Below are 15,483 nucleotides of genomic sequence, written 5' to 3'. Positions count from 1 at the left end.
TTTTTTTTTTTTTTTTTGGTTTTTCGAGACAGGGTTTCTCTGTGGCTTTGGAGCCTGTCCTGGAACTAGCTCTGTAGACCAAGCTGGTCTCGAACTATCTGCCTCCTGAGTGCTAGGATTAAAGGTGTGCGCCACCATCGCCCGGCTCGTGGAGAAATTTTTATTAGACTTTTCCTTTGCTATTCTGTTTCATTGGTTCTCTTGCCATACAGTGAAATTGACTTAATTGTATTAGTGCTCATTGTTCAGTGTTATTTTTTATTATTTACTCCAGAATAAATTTTGTTTCAAAAAATAATGCCTGATGAGCTAATGTTTAAATATAACTATATGGAATAAAGCTAATTCTCATGTTTCATTTTGAATCTTGTATTGGCAAATTTATTCATAGACAATAATTATTTAATTGCTTCATTTTGTTTAAAGTTAGTGTTCATTTCCTAGGTGTGGGTAAGTCAGCAAAGGTAATGGAATCTCATGCAGTGAGCGCAGGTCTGAAATTGGAAAAACGAGACTAATCCTTACCTCCATCACTCTTCATGTGTGTTAGTTCCTAGTCACTGACCTTCCGCAAGCTTCTCTTTCCTTATCTGTCTCACAGTTGCTGTTGGTAAAGATTAAACTAGGTTATTTGTGAAACTTTTATAATCCGTATGCTTCGGTACAAATATTTTCATCATAATGTTTGCACACAGTATGACTTTATATAATTTACTGTTTGGGGATTTTCATAATTAAAGATTTCTATACTTGATACATTTAAATGTTCACTGTTTATAAATTGCCGTCATAGAAGATGAGAAGAAAAATATTAGATTTGGATAACTCGGTCCTTCATGCCACAATGAAACTTACTGGGTTTAGCTGTTCAAATCAAACTTGAGAAGCCTTTTTGTGTTGGATATATAGTAAATGTTGAGGATGTGTAGTCTGTCCGTACCATAAAGCATGCCTTTACTAAACAAAATGTTCATTCTGCATTCTTTCTCCTTTGCATGCCATGAATCACTACAGAAGTCCTTGAGGATGAAATGCCTCTGGGGTGTGTACTTCGTCTTTTATGGGGTTTGCCTCTGCTTCATCTTCTTCCTTCCAGTTTTGCTCCTTCACTCAGGCATATGTAGATCCAGACTAATTCGTTTTCCTCTCCTCTCCTCTCCTCTGAAACTCATGTTGTGCAGTTCTTCTTGTCCTACAGAGATAAAAAAAACTAGCCTCCTATTTTCTCTCCAACCACTTCCTTCTAGGGAGCCAGCTTCCATTAGAAATCCATTAGATTTCTTTTTTAACTGTTTCCCATCTTCCTCAAACAGCATTTATAGTGTCAGTTAGCCATCATCAGTCCATCATAGTGACTTCAATAGATGACTTTTAAACATCATGATCACCTGCAACCTACACTCCTGCACTGTGATCAGTATCAAACTGCCTCACCCAGCAGCTTCATGACCATTGCTTGAGTCCCCTCTCATGATATCTTTATGGGTCAACTTGACTGAGCATTTCTGGTACTATATAGGTCATCTTTTCTCCCCTTCCTGTTTTCTTAATTTACTTCCTGTCCCCTTATGATTGTAGCCAAAGTATAGCCACTTCAACACTTAGTGTCACAGTGTGCTAAAAGTTCATACTGTCATGGGAAACTATGAACAGGAACTGTGAATTCTCTGCCTTCAGGCCATAATTACTCGTTATTGCAGGAAATGAGCTTCAAGCATTGTTGAATCCACTAGAGTCTTGCTGTTGATGACAAGGCTGCTCCAGGATTTTTTCCATTGTTTTTACCCAGTTTTTCTTCTAAGTAATTTTGTGCTCCCTTAATGAAGAGACCATTACCTTCATCTGCAGAAATTTCCTTTGCTTTCCTTTCATTGGTTCCATGAGACCATCAGTATTCAACAGAACTCCATTCTTTTCTGAACCCTCATAGCCTGACCCCAGGATGGTCTCTTCTTTGTACAGCTTATTTGGTATTTACTAGAAATTACCGTAAAAATGCTAGAGCTCACTTAAAAAGATAGAAATCAAATGTTCTCAAAAAAACAAATATATAGTGTATCTATCTATGTTCATATGTCATTGCTAAAATATTAAAGCTTATATGGAAGGTAGAACTCTTTTTTTAAAAAAAGTGACAGATCAGAATCAGTTATTCAGATGTGGAAAATGAACCTCTATAATTAATTTGCCCAGGGCCTTGCAGTTAGAGGTACAGTTCTTAACTGTTGTTCTGTGTCTAACATACCACACCAGCTGCAAACCAGTGCCAAGTATGTGTGAACTGCACTAAAGTCATCAGCTTTCCTTATTCACCACTTCCATATCTTTATGTTCTACCAGCCATAGAGCAAAATATTGGAAGAATTTGGTCAGTGCTGGACATAGTCCTTTTTTTAACCTCTTTTTCTTTTGTCATTACTTAAGCAATGTAGTATATTAGGTATCTGTAGGCAATTTAAGATATAGAGGAATATATGCATATGTTTCAAATAAATACTACCATTTTAAATAAGAGACTTGAATATCCACATATTTTTGCATCTTTCAGGGTCTTGGAACCATTCCATAACAACATTTTGTTTTCTGTAATTGAGAACTATCCTTGAAGTCCCATTGGATCTAATATGCACATTCCTCATAAAATCAGTTGTTCTAAATCACAGACCCACTCAAATTCTACACACCTTCCACATATTCTGATTCATTGGCTGTATACTACTATATTTACTACTATATATGCTATTATTATGTTACTATTAATTATATATACTATTTACTATACTCCCAACAACTTGAATTTGAATCCTAACCAGACTTATTTTCTAAAACTTTGTAATCTTAAATATGTTTCTTTCTCTCTCTGAGCCACACTCATTATAAAATGCAGTTAAATTTAATGTTATATAAAAATGCTAATAGACGGTTTGACAATTAGCAAGCATTTAGCAAATATCTGTTCAAATCACAAATTACTTCCAATGTCGTGGAGGCTGCTCAGATGGCCTCCTGTGCCAACCTCTCCTACCTTTCTGGGTCTTTCCACCTTCCCCAGTTCTGCTACTGATTCGTTTGTGAGTGGTGCTGCTCATTGTAACTTTCCGGCTGCTGACTCTGTACCCTGGATTTCTGAGTCCAGCTGTAGTCTGTACTCCCCGTGGAGTGTGTCTTCACCTCAGTAGCCCACCTGGCTTCATAGCTCCATCTTCACTAAGTGTCCAAAACTAAACTCAACAACTCTCTTCCAGCCCACCTCTCTTCAGAAAATAGCTGACATCCTTACTGTTTCTATTATGATAGGTTTTTGTTCTCTAATTTTATAAAAATGGATACAGTGCTAGAAATCACATCTTTATTCCCCTATAGCTAGAAATGATAATCAATGGAAATTGATTCCAATTTAGTAAGAGAAAGTATTATAAAGTGCTAGTCCCTATCTATGTTTTTCTGTACTCAGAATCATTCTAGCTTTGTCTCCTCAGTGTACCAAAGCAATCTTCTTTGGTTGGCTATCAGATATCTATGATAAACTCTGGAGTGACCTAGGAAAGATTATTGTAAAATACTAAGCCACAGAGTCCTTCCCAGGATCAGTCATGTTTCCAGGATCCTCGGTCTCCCATCCTTATGACCCTCCAAACAGTAACATGAGCTTCCACTCCACCTGAGAACCAAACTGACATCTCTTAGTTTGTCCTGCACAGGTCCTTTTCCTTGTCCCTTGATTTCTTATAATCGCAAACCTCTCCTGATACCCAACCCATACATCTGCTGCTGATCATGGATGCTCCTCTCCTCTACTCCTCCCTCACTATGTAGAAATGGACATGAAAAAGATAAAAGAAAATCTCTGCTAGGAAAGAGGGAAAAATATTGTTTTATGATGTTTAACTAGGTCTCTGTTTGTTACTGTCTCGTGTGCAGCAAACAACTGCTGGGAGACTCGTGTTGTATATTTTCTCTTTGCTTCCAAAGAACCTCTTCAGGATCCAGCAGTGTAGAGTGACTTTCTCAAGTTTAGATGTACTTACCAGATGGGATAAAATTAGGATCTGACATCAAAGTTTGTGTGTTTTTCTTTTATACTGCTTTTAGTAGATCTCAATGATTTAGTCATTTAGTCATATTATAATATTGTAGTTATATTTTTGTGTATACTTTAATAAAAGAAATATGTTTTAATATTTTATTGCTATAGACACTATTGACCACAGTAACTCTTTTTTTTTTTTTTTTTTTTTTTTTTTTTTTTTGGTTTTTCGAGACAGGGTTTCTCTGTGGTTTTGGAGCCTGTCCTGGAACTAGCTCTTGTAGACCAGGCTGGTCTCGAACTCACAGAGATCCTCCTGCCTCTGCCTCCCAAGTGCTGGGATTAAAGGCGTGCACCACCACCGCCTGGTGACCACAGTAACTCTTATAAAGGAAAACATTTAATTGGGCCAGACTTACAGTTCAGAGGTTTAGTCCATTTTCAGCATGGCAAGAAGCATGGCAGCACAAAGACAGACATGGTACTGGAGAGCAGCTGAGACATCTACATCTGGATCTGCAGGCAGCAGGAAGAAAGAGTGACACTGGGCCTGGCTTGAGCTTCTGAAACCTCAAAGCCCTCAAAACAAGACCACATGTACTCCAACAAGGCCACACCTCCAATAAATAATGCCACTTTGGGGGCCATTTTCATTTAGACCACCACAAAATATTTACTGAATATGCTGTGTTAGGGCTAGAATTACAAAGAATATTTATAAATTTTCATGACAAGAAGGCTGTAGTTTACAGGATATTATATAAATAGAAAATTGTGGTAAGTAGAGGCAAAGGAGACAAACTGGCCTATATCTGTCTGGAGGAATCAGGAAGGCTTCAAAGGATAAAAGGAAAATTCTGAAGTGTATAAGGTTAAATGAGTGATATTCATTTAAAAAATTAACAGCTAGTGTAAATCTGGAAAATACCAGCCATTTCTATTACTCCACTGAGAGTATATTGGCCAAGGTGATCAGAGGGAAAAGAGAGACAGTAATCATAGGGTTTTGGCTGCTATGCAGTCATGTCTGTTTTTGTTCACTACACAGTGTAATGTCATTGAAAATACTTAAGTAGGGGAATGGGCTGTTTAGTTTTACCTCTTTATAAATTCATTCTCTTATGAGAAGTAAGTATGAATTAAAGAAAATTGAGTTAGAATGGGAATAAATGAAAACTTCTGAAGCAGTGAAGGTGGGAGCTACACAGTGGGGCAGAGAGGACAGCAACTCTAGGCCATGGTTGGCAGACAGATGTGTAACAGTATTTAGTTCTGCACGTTTGTACTGTTGCAATACCTTATCATCCCTTTCTTTTCTGTAAATTAAAGATGAGTTTCAATTCATGATAGGACTTTCACTTGACGTAAGCACTTACTTGGCATGATTTTCTTTTTGTATTTTCACATCTGGATCATACAGTGAAAACTTGCAGAGAACGCTCATAAATTTTATGAAATCTTTCAACTTCATAATGAAAACTTCAAAGTTAAAACCATATGGTTAGTCCATCCAAGTGTAGATGTGAGCCTTTGGTCTGGAATTTATTTCCAGTCACATTACAGTACAAAATCAAAAGTAAAATTGTTTTTGTTAGTCCTCATTACAACTTCTAAGTGCATCATCATATTGCATTAGGACAGTTACTCATTTCTCTTTTCTGTTCTCTAAGATGGTCTCGAGCATTGTGATTTCTAAACCACATTATTTTCTACATAGCATTCATTATAACTCATTTGTCTTGTACATCTTAATGAAATTCTGCTTTGTTGAAAAAGTAAACACACAGTGTTTCTCAGAGCTATGTGTGGATGAAACATTCAATGCACATACTTATATATCCACACATGTAAATATATCTATGTCCAGGCTTTTGGTGTATAGCTAGGAGCCCAACAGGTGCTAATGACCAGTTTGAGTGTTCTATCATATTAATCATTATATCCAAGAACCCTGGTCCATTTCCCTATATTGTACATAAAAGAGCATAGATTTTATTTGACAGATTTTTATGATTATTTTACTTTTTGTAAATCATAGAACACAGAGGTGGAAATTTAAAGCTTATGAGAATATATTCGCACTGATACCACGGAATGGTAGTAAGCCATACTACTAACATAGCTTAAATACAACATTATAATACCTTAACATCAGTAAGATATTTACTGTAAAGTATCATTGTAATAGATTGCTAGGTACATCTCAAAAAAAACTAGCACAGTCCCAAAACTGTATAACTTCCCAGTATCATATTAACTTACGTCTTTCAGTCAGCATTCTGCAGAATCTCATTTAATTGAAATCACTTTGCCTATGTAAACTTCTCCTCTGTTTATATAAGATTTCAATGTTTAGTTTTGCCTTAAGCAAATGCAGCCTTTTGTTTGTCCATAAAACATTAGATTGGATGTAAAGTCTAATACGGATTGCTTCCGTCACTGACCATGGACCACAGGCAGTTGCCAATGCAGTGTGCTCTATTGTCATTAAGAATTGGCCTATATCCTTAGTCTGCTCTTTCAGAAAAATATTTTTTTAACAACAAAAAAAAAAACCCTTTTTCTCTACAGTTACTGGTTTTACATTTGAAAAACAGTAAAATTTACATTTTAAGTACTCTTGATGCTATGAATTATCTATTTACTCAAAAAAATTGATGTTTTTTTTATTTCTAGAGACACTAATATCTAACTTTTTTTTCTGTCCTCAAAAGTGTATATTTATATTTAATCCTTCTATGGGAAGTTCAGTTTGTTCCCCAACTTAACTATAGCTCAGTTTTTAGTTTCTATTCTGATACATAGTAGTTTTAAGATATAATGCTTGATTTTCCTGCTTTTTGTTGTTGTTGTTGTTGTTGTTAAGGCTAACATGATTTTCCTTATCCAGGCCATGCTGGATGTGGCTGCGAGCCAGGGCTGGCTGGTGACTGTCCTGAACATCACCCACCTGGTTCAAATGGTCATACAAGGCCGGTGGCTAAAGGATTCTTCTCTTCTTACAATACCAAACATAGAACAGCACCATCTTCACCTTTTCAGGTAATTGTTTTGTCAATGTAATTATTTTAGTTTAAAAAAAAAAAAAAAACTTTTTAATGGGATCAGGGGCTGAAATCCCGCCCAGTGTTTTATACATGCCATGCTTGAGCCCAGTCACTGTGACCCACGCAGCCACAAAGGCAGGGCTCCTCTTCACACTCACAGAGCTACTACAGTCCCAGGTTTTGCCTAGGACATTGATTCTTTCAGGTTGAAACTAACTGTTTTCCAGGGGGAGAAAAGCCTGGGTTGTGTTATAATAGCCTCCCTTGGAATGGGGTTACTAGCCCCAAGATGAGCAGCAAGTTTAACCTCTTCTTATCTACACCCTTTCCCATTTGCAGCATTGGTTGGTCATACGTAGACTTTAATTGAATTTATTCCCTTGCAATATCAGCCTCCATTTAAGAAGACATTGATAGTGTACTTTGTGATCAAACATAAAATAAATTGCCATTTTCTTCTGTAACACAAGAGAATTAAGGAATCTGAATTGTTTTCAAATGAAAATTATGCTTCTGTAAAATATTTTAAAATGTTGTTTGATACACTGGAAGAGCTATGTTAGCATCAAATTATTTAGCCTTAGGCCTCATGCAATAGTTATAAAGGTTTTAGCCAGAGGGAAAATAGCATAATACATGGAGGTTGGTAGTATTTAAATGAAATATTTCTTTCACACCAGTGCTTCATATTTGAGAGACACTTTTCAACCAAAACCATGTTTTACAGTCATGAAACAAAGTTTACTTGAAGCTTGCCATCATGTTCCTTTTATAATTTTATCAGCCAGGAAAGGTGTTACAATCATTAGAGCCTACAGATAGAAGTAACAACAAAACCCTCAGGCATGGGTTGGGGATGTAGCTCAGTTGATAGAGTACTTGTCTAGCAAGCAGGAAAGCCTTGGTTCAATTCCCAGCACTATGTAAACCAGTCCTGTTAGTATACAGAACATAGGAATTGGAGGCAAGAAGATCAGGTGTTCAAGGCTGTCGTCAGCCACACATCAAGTTGAAGGTTAACCTAGGTAACATGAGACCCTAGGAGACTCATACGAACAAAACAAACAAATAAATAAATAAAATACCTTAGGCATATATGGAGTCCCTCCAGGAGATCCTCTTATTTAATTCAAATATATTGGGCTCCGTGGCACTCTCAAGATGTTTGAGTCTACCGTGGATATCCCTAAAGAATAATACAATTGTGCTTAGAGCAATACATGCTAGTAGGAAGTGTTAAGGGGAGGCAGACACCCATTGGTGTCTGTAGCTGTCTCAAGACCTTTAGCTGCATTAGTAAATGTTACAAACGCTGGATTCCAGCAGTAAAGAAGGCATATTAAGGGACTAGGAGGTCTATTATAAGAAGTAAGAACTAGCAGGGGCTTAGGAAATTCTCTCTAGTTTTCTGGAAAAACCTTAAGAGTATGAGTATGATTCCAGTTGTATTTTTTTTAAATTTATTTATTTATTGAGGATTTCTGCCTCCTCCCCGCCACCGCCTCCCATTTCCCTTCCCCTCCCCCGATTAAGTCCCTCTCCCTCATCAGCTTGAAGAGCCATCAGGGTTCCCTGACCTGTGGGAAGTCCAAGGACCGCCCACCTCCATCCAGGTTTAGTAAGTTGAGCATCCAAACCGCCCAGGCCCCCCCAAAGCCAGCACGTGCAGTAGGATCAAAAACCCATTGCCCTTGTTCTTGAGTTCTCTGTAGTCCTCATTGTCCGCTATGTTCAGCAAGTCCGGTTTTATCCCGTGCTTTTTCAGACTCAGCATAAAATCTAATGGCCTGTGTTCCTGTAGACACCCACTATCTGTGAAACCTAAGTATTGAATGTATAGATTACACTTAACATATTTCATCTAATAGTAGAGATGACTTAGAGAATACTGAGTGTTACTTAAAAGTTAGCATAGTGGTGTACAAAATGTACATCTGTTTTTAAAAAAACTGTTAAAACCACTGTCATCATTTGGCTGTGAAGAAATTATTTTATTGGTGTATATTGTTTCATAGGAAATGGAAACCACCAGTAAAGGGCCCACATGCTAGGCCAACATCCATCGAATGCCTTCCTGAGCTGATCCATGCCTGTGAAGGGAAAGACCATATATTCAGTTCCATGGTGGAGAATGAATTACAGTCAGCCAAAACAAAACAGGTATATCCATCTCTCCTCTAGGTCAAGACTTTCCTTAACTTAGAACACAGTTTCTTCAACTGTGGGGCACCAACCCATGTGATAATGGAATCATGAAAAATTGGTAACAGTGAAGGGTTTTTGATATAATGACCGAAAGTTAATTCAAAATCAAGCATATCATGCCTCTGATGTGTTTCAAGCTTTTATCATCCATGTTTCATGTAACAACCTCACTGCAGCCTTGATTCTAATACATAGTAAAACACACCTTGCATTATGTGTGCTCTTATGCTTCACAAAGCCAGTGAATGTTACCTGAAACACCTTAGTTTAAATTTGGGACTATTGTATTTTTTAAATTACAGTATTTTTTACTGGACATATAAAGTTTTTCTCTCTTATGGAAACATAATGGTTTAATTACCAAGAGCAAAAGCTGAATTTCATTTAGGGGTAGAGGGTGTGCCTGGGCATATATACAATCCCTTCAGTTACTGGTTTATGTCTTATGTCTTACATTAATTATTTTTCTCTTCCTAGATTATAAGATAGTCTTTCAAATACTCACTTTTGTGAACTATATGACTTGTATACACAGTTAAATTGCTGTTGCAAAAGGCAGAATAAGTTGTCTATCCAAACAGTCTTTGGGAAAAGAAATATCATGAATGAATGATGCCAGATATATTTGACTTCCTAGATTTTAAGTTGTTAGCATTTTATATTGAAATTTTAAAGTAAGTATTCAGCATTTCTTCACAATTCTGCAACTTCAGGTATTGAAGAAACTTTTTCTATACACATGTTTCTTTTCCAAATGAAACTTACTTTAAGCAAGACTTGGTAAAAGTGTAAGTATCTGATTGACTGTTCAGTTTCTGTTGAACCCCGAATTGACACAAATCATTATTTAAATATTCATAATAAATGCCTATCTTTCTAACTAAATTACCATGAAAATTATGAATAAAAACATCTCTGAATTCAAACAAGACTACTGTTAGCAACAACAGATTTCTCGCATAACATACACTGATTTCAAGCCAAGTTTTAGATGTGATGAAAAATTAGAACATTGTTATAATTAGTTGAGGGAAAACTCAGAAGTAAACTTACTTAATTTATTTGCATAAATTGCCATTCTGTTATCTTTAAAACCAAATGCAAATTGGCTCTGTCTGATATGATGATGGTTATTTGGCTCAAAAGTGCTTCAATTTGCAGAGCAATCTGGTGTCGGCTCTGCAGTGAGGCGATCCCAGGTAACATACAAATCCTGAATTATTCCAGAAATTAGTATGTTTAAAGCATCAATTTAAGTGCTAATTGCAGTAGTAATGAGAAAAAGCAGTACAACTGTGAGATTTGCATCTCCTACCCCATCAGTATGCCTGGAACGGCTGCTGACTGGCAGAGGATTTGGCTGCTAATTAAATAATTGTATGCATGGCAGTGATCTTGCCTGATTCAATAGATGAAGATTAATCCTCAGATAAATATGTTTGGCTGGTATTGAAATGTCTTAGCAGTTTTTCTTAAAAATAGCTCATGATATGTGTGTGTATGTATGCATGTATATATTGTGTATATATTTACATATATGCATATATATACACACATATAGTAAGTAGATGTGTACACATTATAGGCTGAAAAATTATACTAAATCCTTCCTAAAGATTCATACTTGTAAAAGCCAAGATACTTTTAAGAGAATTGTAGCATAATTCAAAGAGTTGCTAAAAGCAGAACTTATTTTATTGGTAACTAATTTATTTGTGCAAGTAAAAAGAAAGAGTAATAATGTTTGTTTCACATATGTCATCTCATTAAATAAATGCCCTACTGAACTGTATGTCTCCTTCACCATTTTTACATGCTGGCCAGTCTTAAGTAGGGCAGTTTCTCTGCTCACTAACTACTAGTTCTGGCAAGGGCTCAGCCAGCGTGTGTGCTTAAAGTCCATTCTATAGCTGTTTCGAAATCTAGTTCCAGGCATGATTTCAAATTGGTAAGAAAAAGTTACAGGATTCAATTCTCATTGAACTAACTTTTCTTCCCTTTTTTTTTTTTTTTATTCCTGAGGGTGGCTTGACTCATCCGGGCTACTTCATCTCAATTACAAACACTCAGCAGCAGTAAAACCACAGTGAACAAGCAATTAAAGTCTAGAAAGAAAACTGTGGTATACATTAAGGAATCAAAAGAAACCAAAGTGAAAGTAATCATGGGCTTTTAAAACTACATTAGGAAGTATTCTAGATTGATAGTAAGTTTGCCACATACCTGTAAATCTTACAAAAATGATAATTACCTTACCACCTTGAGTTTCTTTTGGTTTCTAGTAATATAAACTTTCAATTTTTTTCATTCTACATTGTTGAGCACTGACTGAATGATTATTTGCAAGTGTCTTAAAGAAGATGCATAAAGTGGCAAAATATTTCCATTCTTTTTTAAGTTTATTTTTTACTTTGTGTCTTTCACATCATGCATCTCAATCCCATTCATTTCCCCCATCCCTACATACCCACCTCTGCCCTTGCAACCTCTCCCCCAATATAAAATATAATCTAAGAGAAAAAGGAAAAACAAAATCATCAATCTCGTCATGGACACTATAGTGTGACACAGTAGATCATGCAATAAACCCCTTTTTCTATATAGCTTTACTTGCAAGTGTTCATTGCAAAGAGTCATGGGTCTAGTTCAAGGCCTCTGGTTTCTGCTATGCTACTGATGCTAGGCCTTCACAGGGACTCCTCTTGGATATCCTGTTGTTTCCCTGTATCTTGGAGAGCTCGTAGCTTTGAATCTGCAGGACTGTCCCCTTCATATGTTCCAGAAGATTGTTATTGCAGTGGATATTGGGGGCGGGGGGCGCCAACTCATAACCCTGGTTCTGGACCTGGGAACTTACAGGGTTAGTCACCCTCCCATTTCTCCCCTGTCCTCACCACCAGGGTGAGCTCTCCAGCATTGACCTGGCTACTTCACCCCTTGCAGTGATAAGCAAGGTGTGAAGCCAGTTCTGCTGTTAGACCCTCATGTCAGCTCTCCTAGACCTACACTATCAGGGCCAGTTCTACTGTACTGCCCAGACAAGATACAGGGGCCACATATTTTCCCTTTTTATAGGTGATGTTTTAATTAGTACTGTTGGACTAACAATGCGAAAAAAATTTCTAGACTAAATTCCAGAATTACAGGACTCCCTATGAATTATAGCTATTACAGAATTTTACTAGAGAAATTTACAGAAAAAAAATTAGAACGTGAACAAAAACAGTTGTATTGTGATATGTTTCATTAAGTTGTTTAATGAAAGACACTGACATCAATTTATTTTCAGGTTGTCTTTATAGGCCCACATAATGTTCTCCACATTAAAAGTCACTTATAATATCTGAATAAGCACATCTCTAAAACAAAACCATTAACAATAAACTTTGTTGGGGGGGAGGCAATGATTCCAGACTGGGTTTCTCTGTGTGGCCCTGGCTCTCCTGACTCTTGTAGACCAAACTGGCCTCGAACTCACAGAGATCTGCCTGCCTCTGCCTCCCGAGTACTGGGATTAAATGTGTATGCCACCACTACTAAAGTAACAGTAAACTTTTAATCATGTTTACTTTTTAGTATAGCCAATAGTTACTGAAATCAGGTGACATGTACAATAAAGAGCTAAGTTTAGATTGCAATGTCTTTTTTTAAAGCAAAGTTGAAATCATGAATTTTCCACATTTACAAGTATAATAAAAGAGAGTGAAATATGAATGGGTAGATGGGTCACACCACCAGCAGTATCCCAGTAGCAGCATAAAGCTGGGGAAAGTATAAAGTATCTCTGTATTATTTCAACAGCTGCATGAACACAGATTTAGTCTCAAAGTCAAAGACCAACTTTCTAAAAGCACACCATTTCATAGTTGTTCACTGCATTTTCCACTAATTATTCCTTTATTATTTTTCTTTTTTATTCAGGCATGGAATTTCTTATCTCGCTTGCCAGTGATAAATGTTGGGATAAGTGTTAAAGGCTCATGGGATGACTCAGTTGAAGGACATAAAGAACTCTCCATTTCAACTCTGACAGCAGACAAGCGAGATGACAACAAGTGGATCAAGTTGCATGCTAATCAGCAGTATGTGCTTCAAGTCAGCCTGCAGAGAGTCCACTTTGGGTTCCACAAGGTGTAACATTTGCTTTCTATCCTCAAATATTTCACACCAAGTATTTGCATGCACCACCACACATATCTTTTCTATTACTAATGTGTCCGTGTCATTCATGAATCCTGCTTTCTCAACTGGCATTAGCAGTTAGTGTTGGTCTTTTGAAATTAGTCAGTTCTCATGTGCTGTTTATCATGTCCAGAATTTCCCTCCACCTTACCTTGCCTGTCGCACTATACTCATAGATTTCTTTAGCTGGTGTACCTTTTAAGGTATAGATTCCTTGAATGCCCTCCATTCTAACCAAAACAGAATCTCAGGGATCTGATAGTCTCCTCAGTGCACCCAGTATTTTTAAGGACATTAAACTCTGAGAAGCACTGCCTCGGAGGATCTTGATGTGCAGGATCTACAATACACTAGATGCAAATGAGGTTGAGCTTTCCTCTGCACCTGAATAAAACACTAAGCTTTTTTGAGGCTCAGTTACCGTATCTGTCTGCCTTTTTCATTTTAATGCATTAAAGAAAGCTTTGTCAGTTTTCATACAGAGAAAAATGTACAGTAGTTTTTTATTGTATATTACTTGTGCTTTTCTGTAGCCTGACACTAAAATCATCTAAGTCTTAAAAGATCACATAGAATGAGGAGAAGGTTTTTAAGTGACACCATAATTGAAATAATGAAGACGTCTTCCTTTCAGCCTAGTGGGCTAAGGCTTTGCTGGTGTCTGGAGTAAGTGAAGTGAATAATAAGATTTCAACAAGCAACTTTTGCCCTCTCTTTTTACATAAAAAAAAATCATAAATGGAGAATAGTATTAATGTTAAAGAAAAATCATGGTGAAATTGCCTTAATATTCACCTTCGAAATAGATTTAGTTGTGCTGAGAATTAAATTTAATTTTTAGTTACTGTTTTAAAAATAAAAACTGTCTAGAAGTCAGTAAAATCTAATGAAGAACTTCTTGGTATTAGTATATTTATGTCATAAAGTCATTGTCTTACAAAACCAGTAGATGATTTTTGTAGAAATCAATCCCAAAATAAACTTCAAGTGTTATCATGTTTACATCTAGTCATGGATTGTGGCAAGCTATATATGTAACAAATTGCTTAGCTTATAGATTCGATTCCTGGGTAGGTAGGCCTGGAACCTGCTGTGTTGTAACCCTTGTTCCTTTTATGAAATCATCTGAAGAGCATTGTTAGTTCTTACTATCTGGCAGCACTCAGCAGGACATCCATCTGAGCCTTGCATTTGTTTGGTTGGCAGTCTTACTGCTCTCTGCTTGGGAGAGTATTTATATGCTCTTATTTAATTTGGGTATCACATGTGTCAAGAAAATTAGCCATTTCTTCTTAATTTCTAATTTGTTGGAATTGGGCTTTTTTTTTCTTTTAGATATGCCTGAAGATTCTCTGAATTTTGCTAGTGTCTGTTGTAGTATCCACTTTCATCTCTGTTTGCAGTAATTTGGTTCTTTCTCCCTGTTGCTTGATTTGTCTAAGTATTTTTCAAGTTTATTTATGTTCTCATAGATTCGGGGGGGGGTTGATTATTTTTTTTTTAACTTTCATCTCATTATTTTCTGCCCTGATTGCTAATTTCTTTTTAATCTACTTTGAGGGATTGGATTGTTCTTGTTTTTCTAAGACCTTGTGGTGCCTTACTGAATCATTTATTTAGTATTTCTCTGATTGTTATTGTGGGTATTTATAGCTATAAAGTCCTTCTTTAGAACCACATGAATTATATCTCACAGGTTCTTCTGTGGTGTACTTTCATTTCATCCAATTATAGTAATTTTTAATTCCTCTCCTTTCTCAGTGACAGAGTCTTCTGAATGTGGTGCTCATTCTCCATGAGTTTTTGTATGTTCTTTAATTTTTTTATGTTGATTTCTAGTTTTACTTTTTTGTGATCACATAAAATGCAAGATAATACTCCAATTTTCTTCTACTTCTTTTTTTTAATATTTATTTATTTATTTAGTATACAATATTCTGTCTGTGTGCATGTCTGCAGGCCAGAAGAGGGTACCAGACCTCTTTACAGATGGTTGTGAGCCACCATGTGGTTGCTGGGAAT

General features: G+C 36.5%; 1 protein-coding gene across 1 annotated transcript in view; it reads left to right on the top strand.

Moving 5' to 3' along the window:
• Ascc3 (activating signal cointegrator 1 complex subunit 3) overlaps positions 1-15,483 on the top strand; it is a 315,331-nt gene that overhangs the window by 294,434 nt on the left and 5,414 nt on the right. Inside the window, exons 38-40 of the mRNA XM_005363511.2 lie at positions 6,918-7,069; positions 9,090-9,234; positions 13,201-13,410. Of these exons, the coding sequence (XP_005363568.1) occupies positions 6,918-7,069; positions 9,090-9,234; positions 13,201-13,410 (507 nt within the window). The remainder of the gene's footprint in view (positions 1-6,917; positions 7,070-9,089; positions 9,235-13,200; positions 13,411-15,483) is intronic.

The sequence above is a fragment of the Microtus ochrogaster genome, linkage group LG9, assembly GCF_000317375.1.
Source record: "Microtus ochrogaster isolate Prairie Vole_2 linkage group LG9, MicOch1.0, whole genome shotgun sequence".
Classification (NCBI taxonomy): domain Eukaryota; kingdom Metazoa; phylum Chordata; class Mammalia; order Rodentia; family Cricetidae; genus Microtus; species Microtus ochrogaster.
The sequence above is the reverse complement of the archived record's forward strand: the minus strand, read 5'-3'. Positions and strand labels throughout refer to the sequence as shown.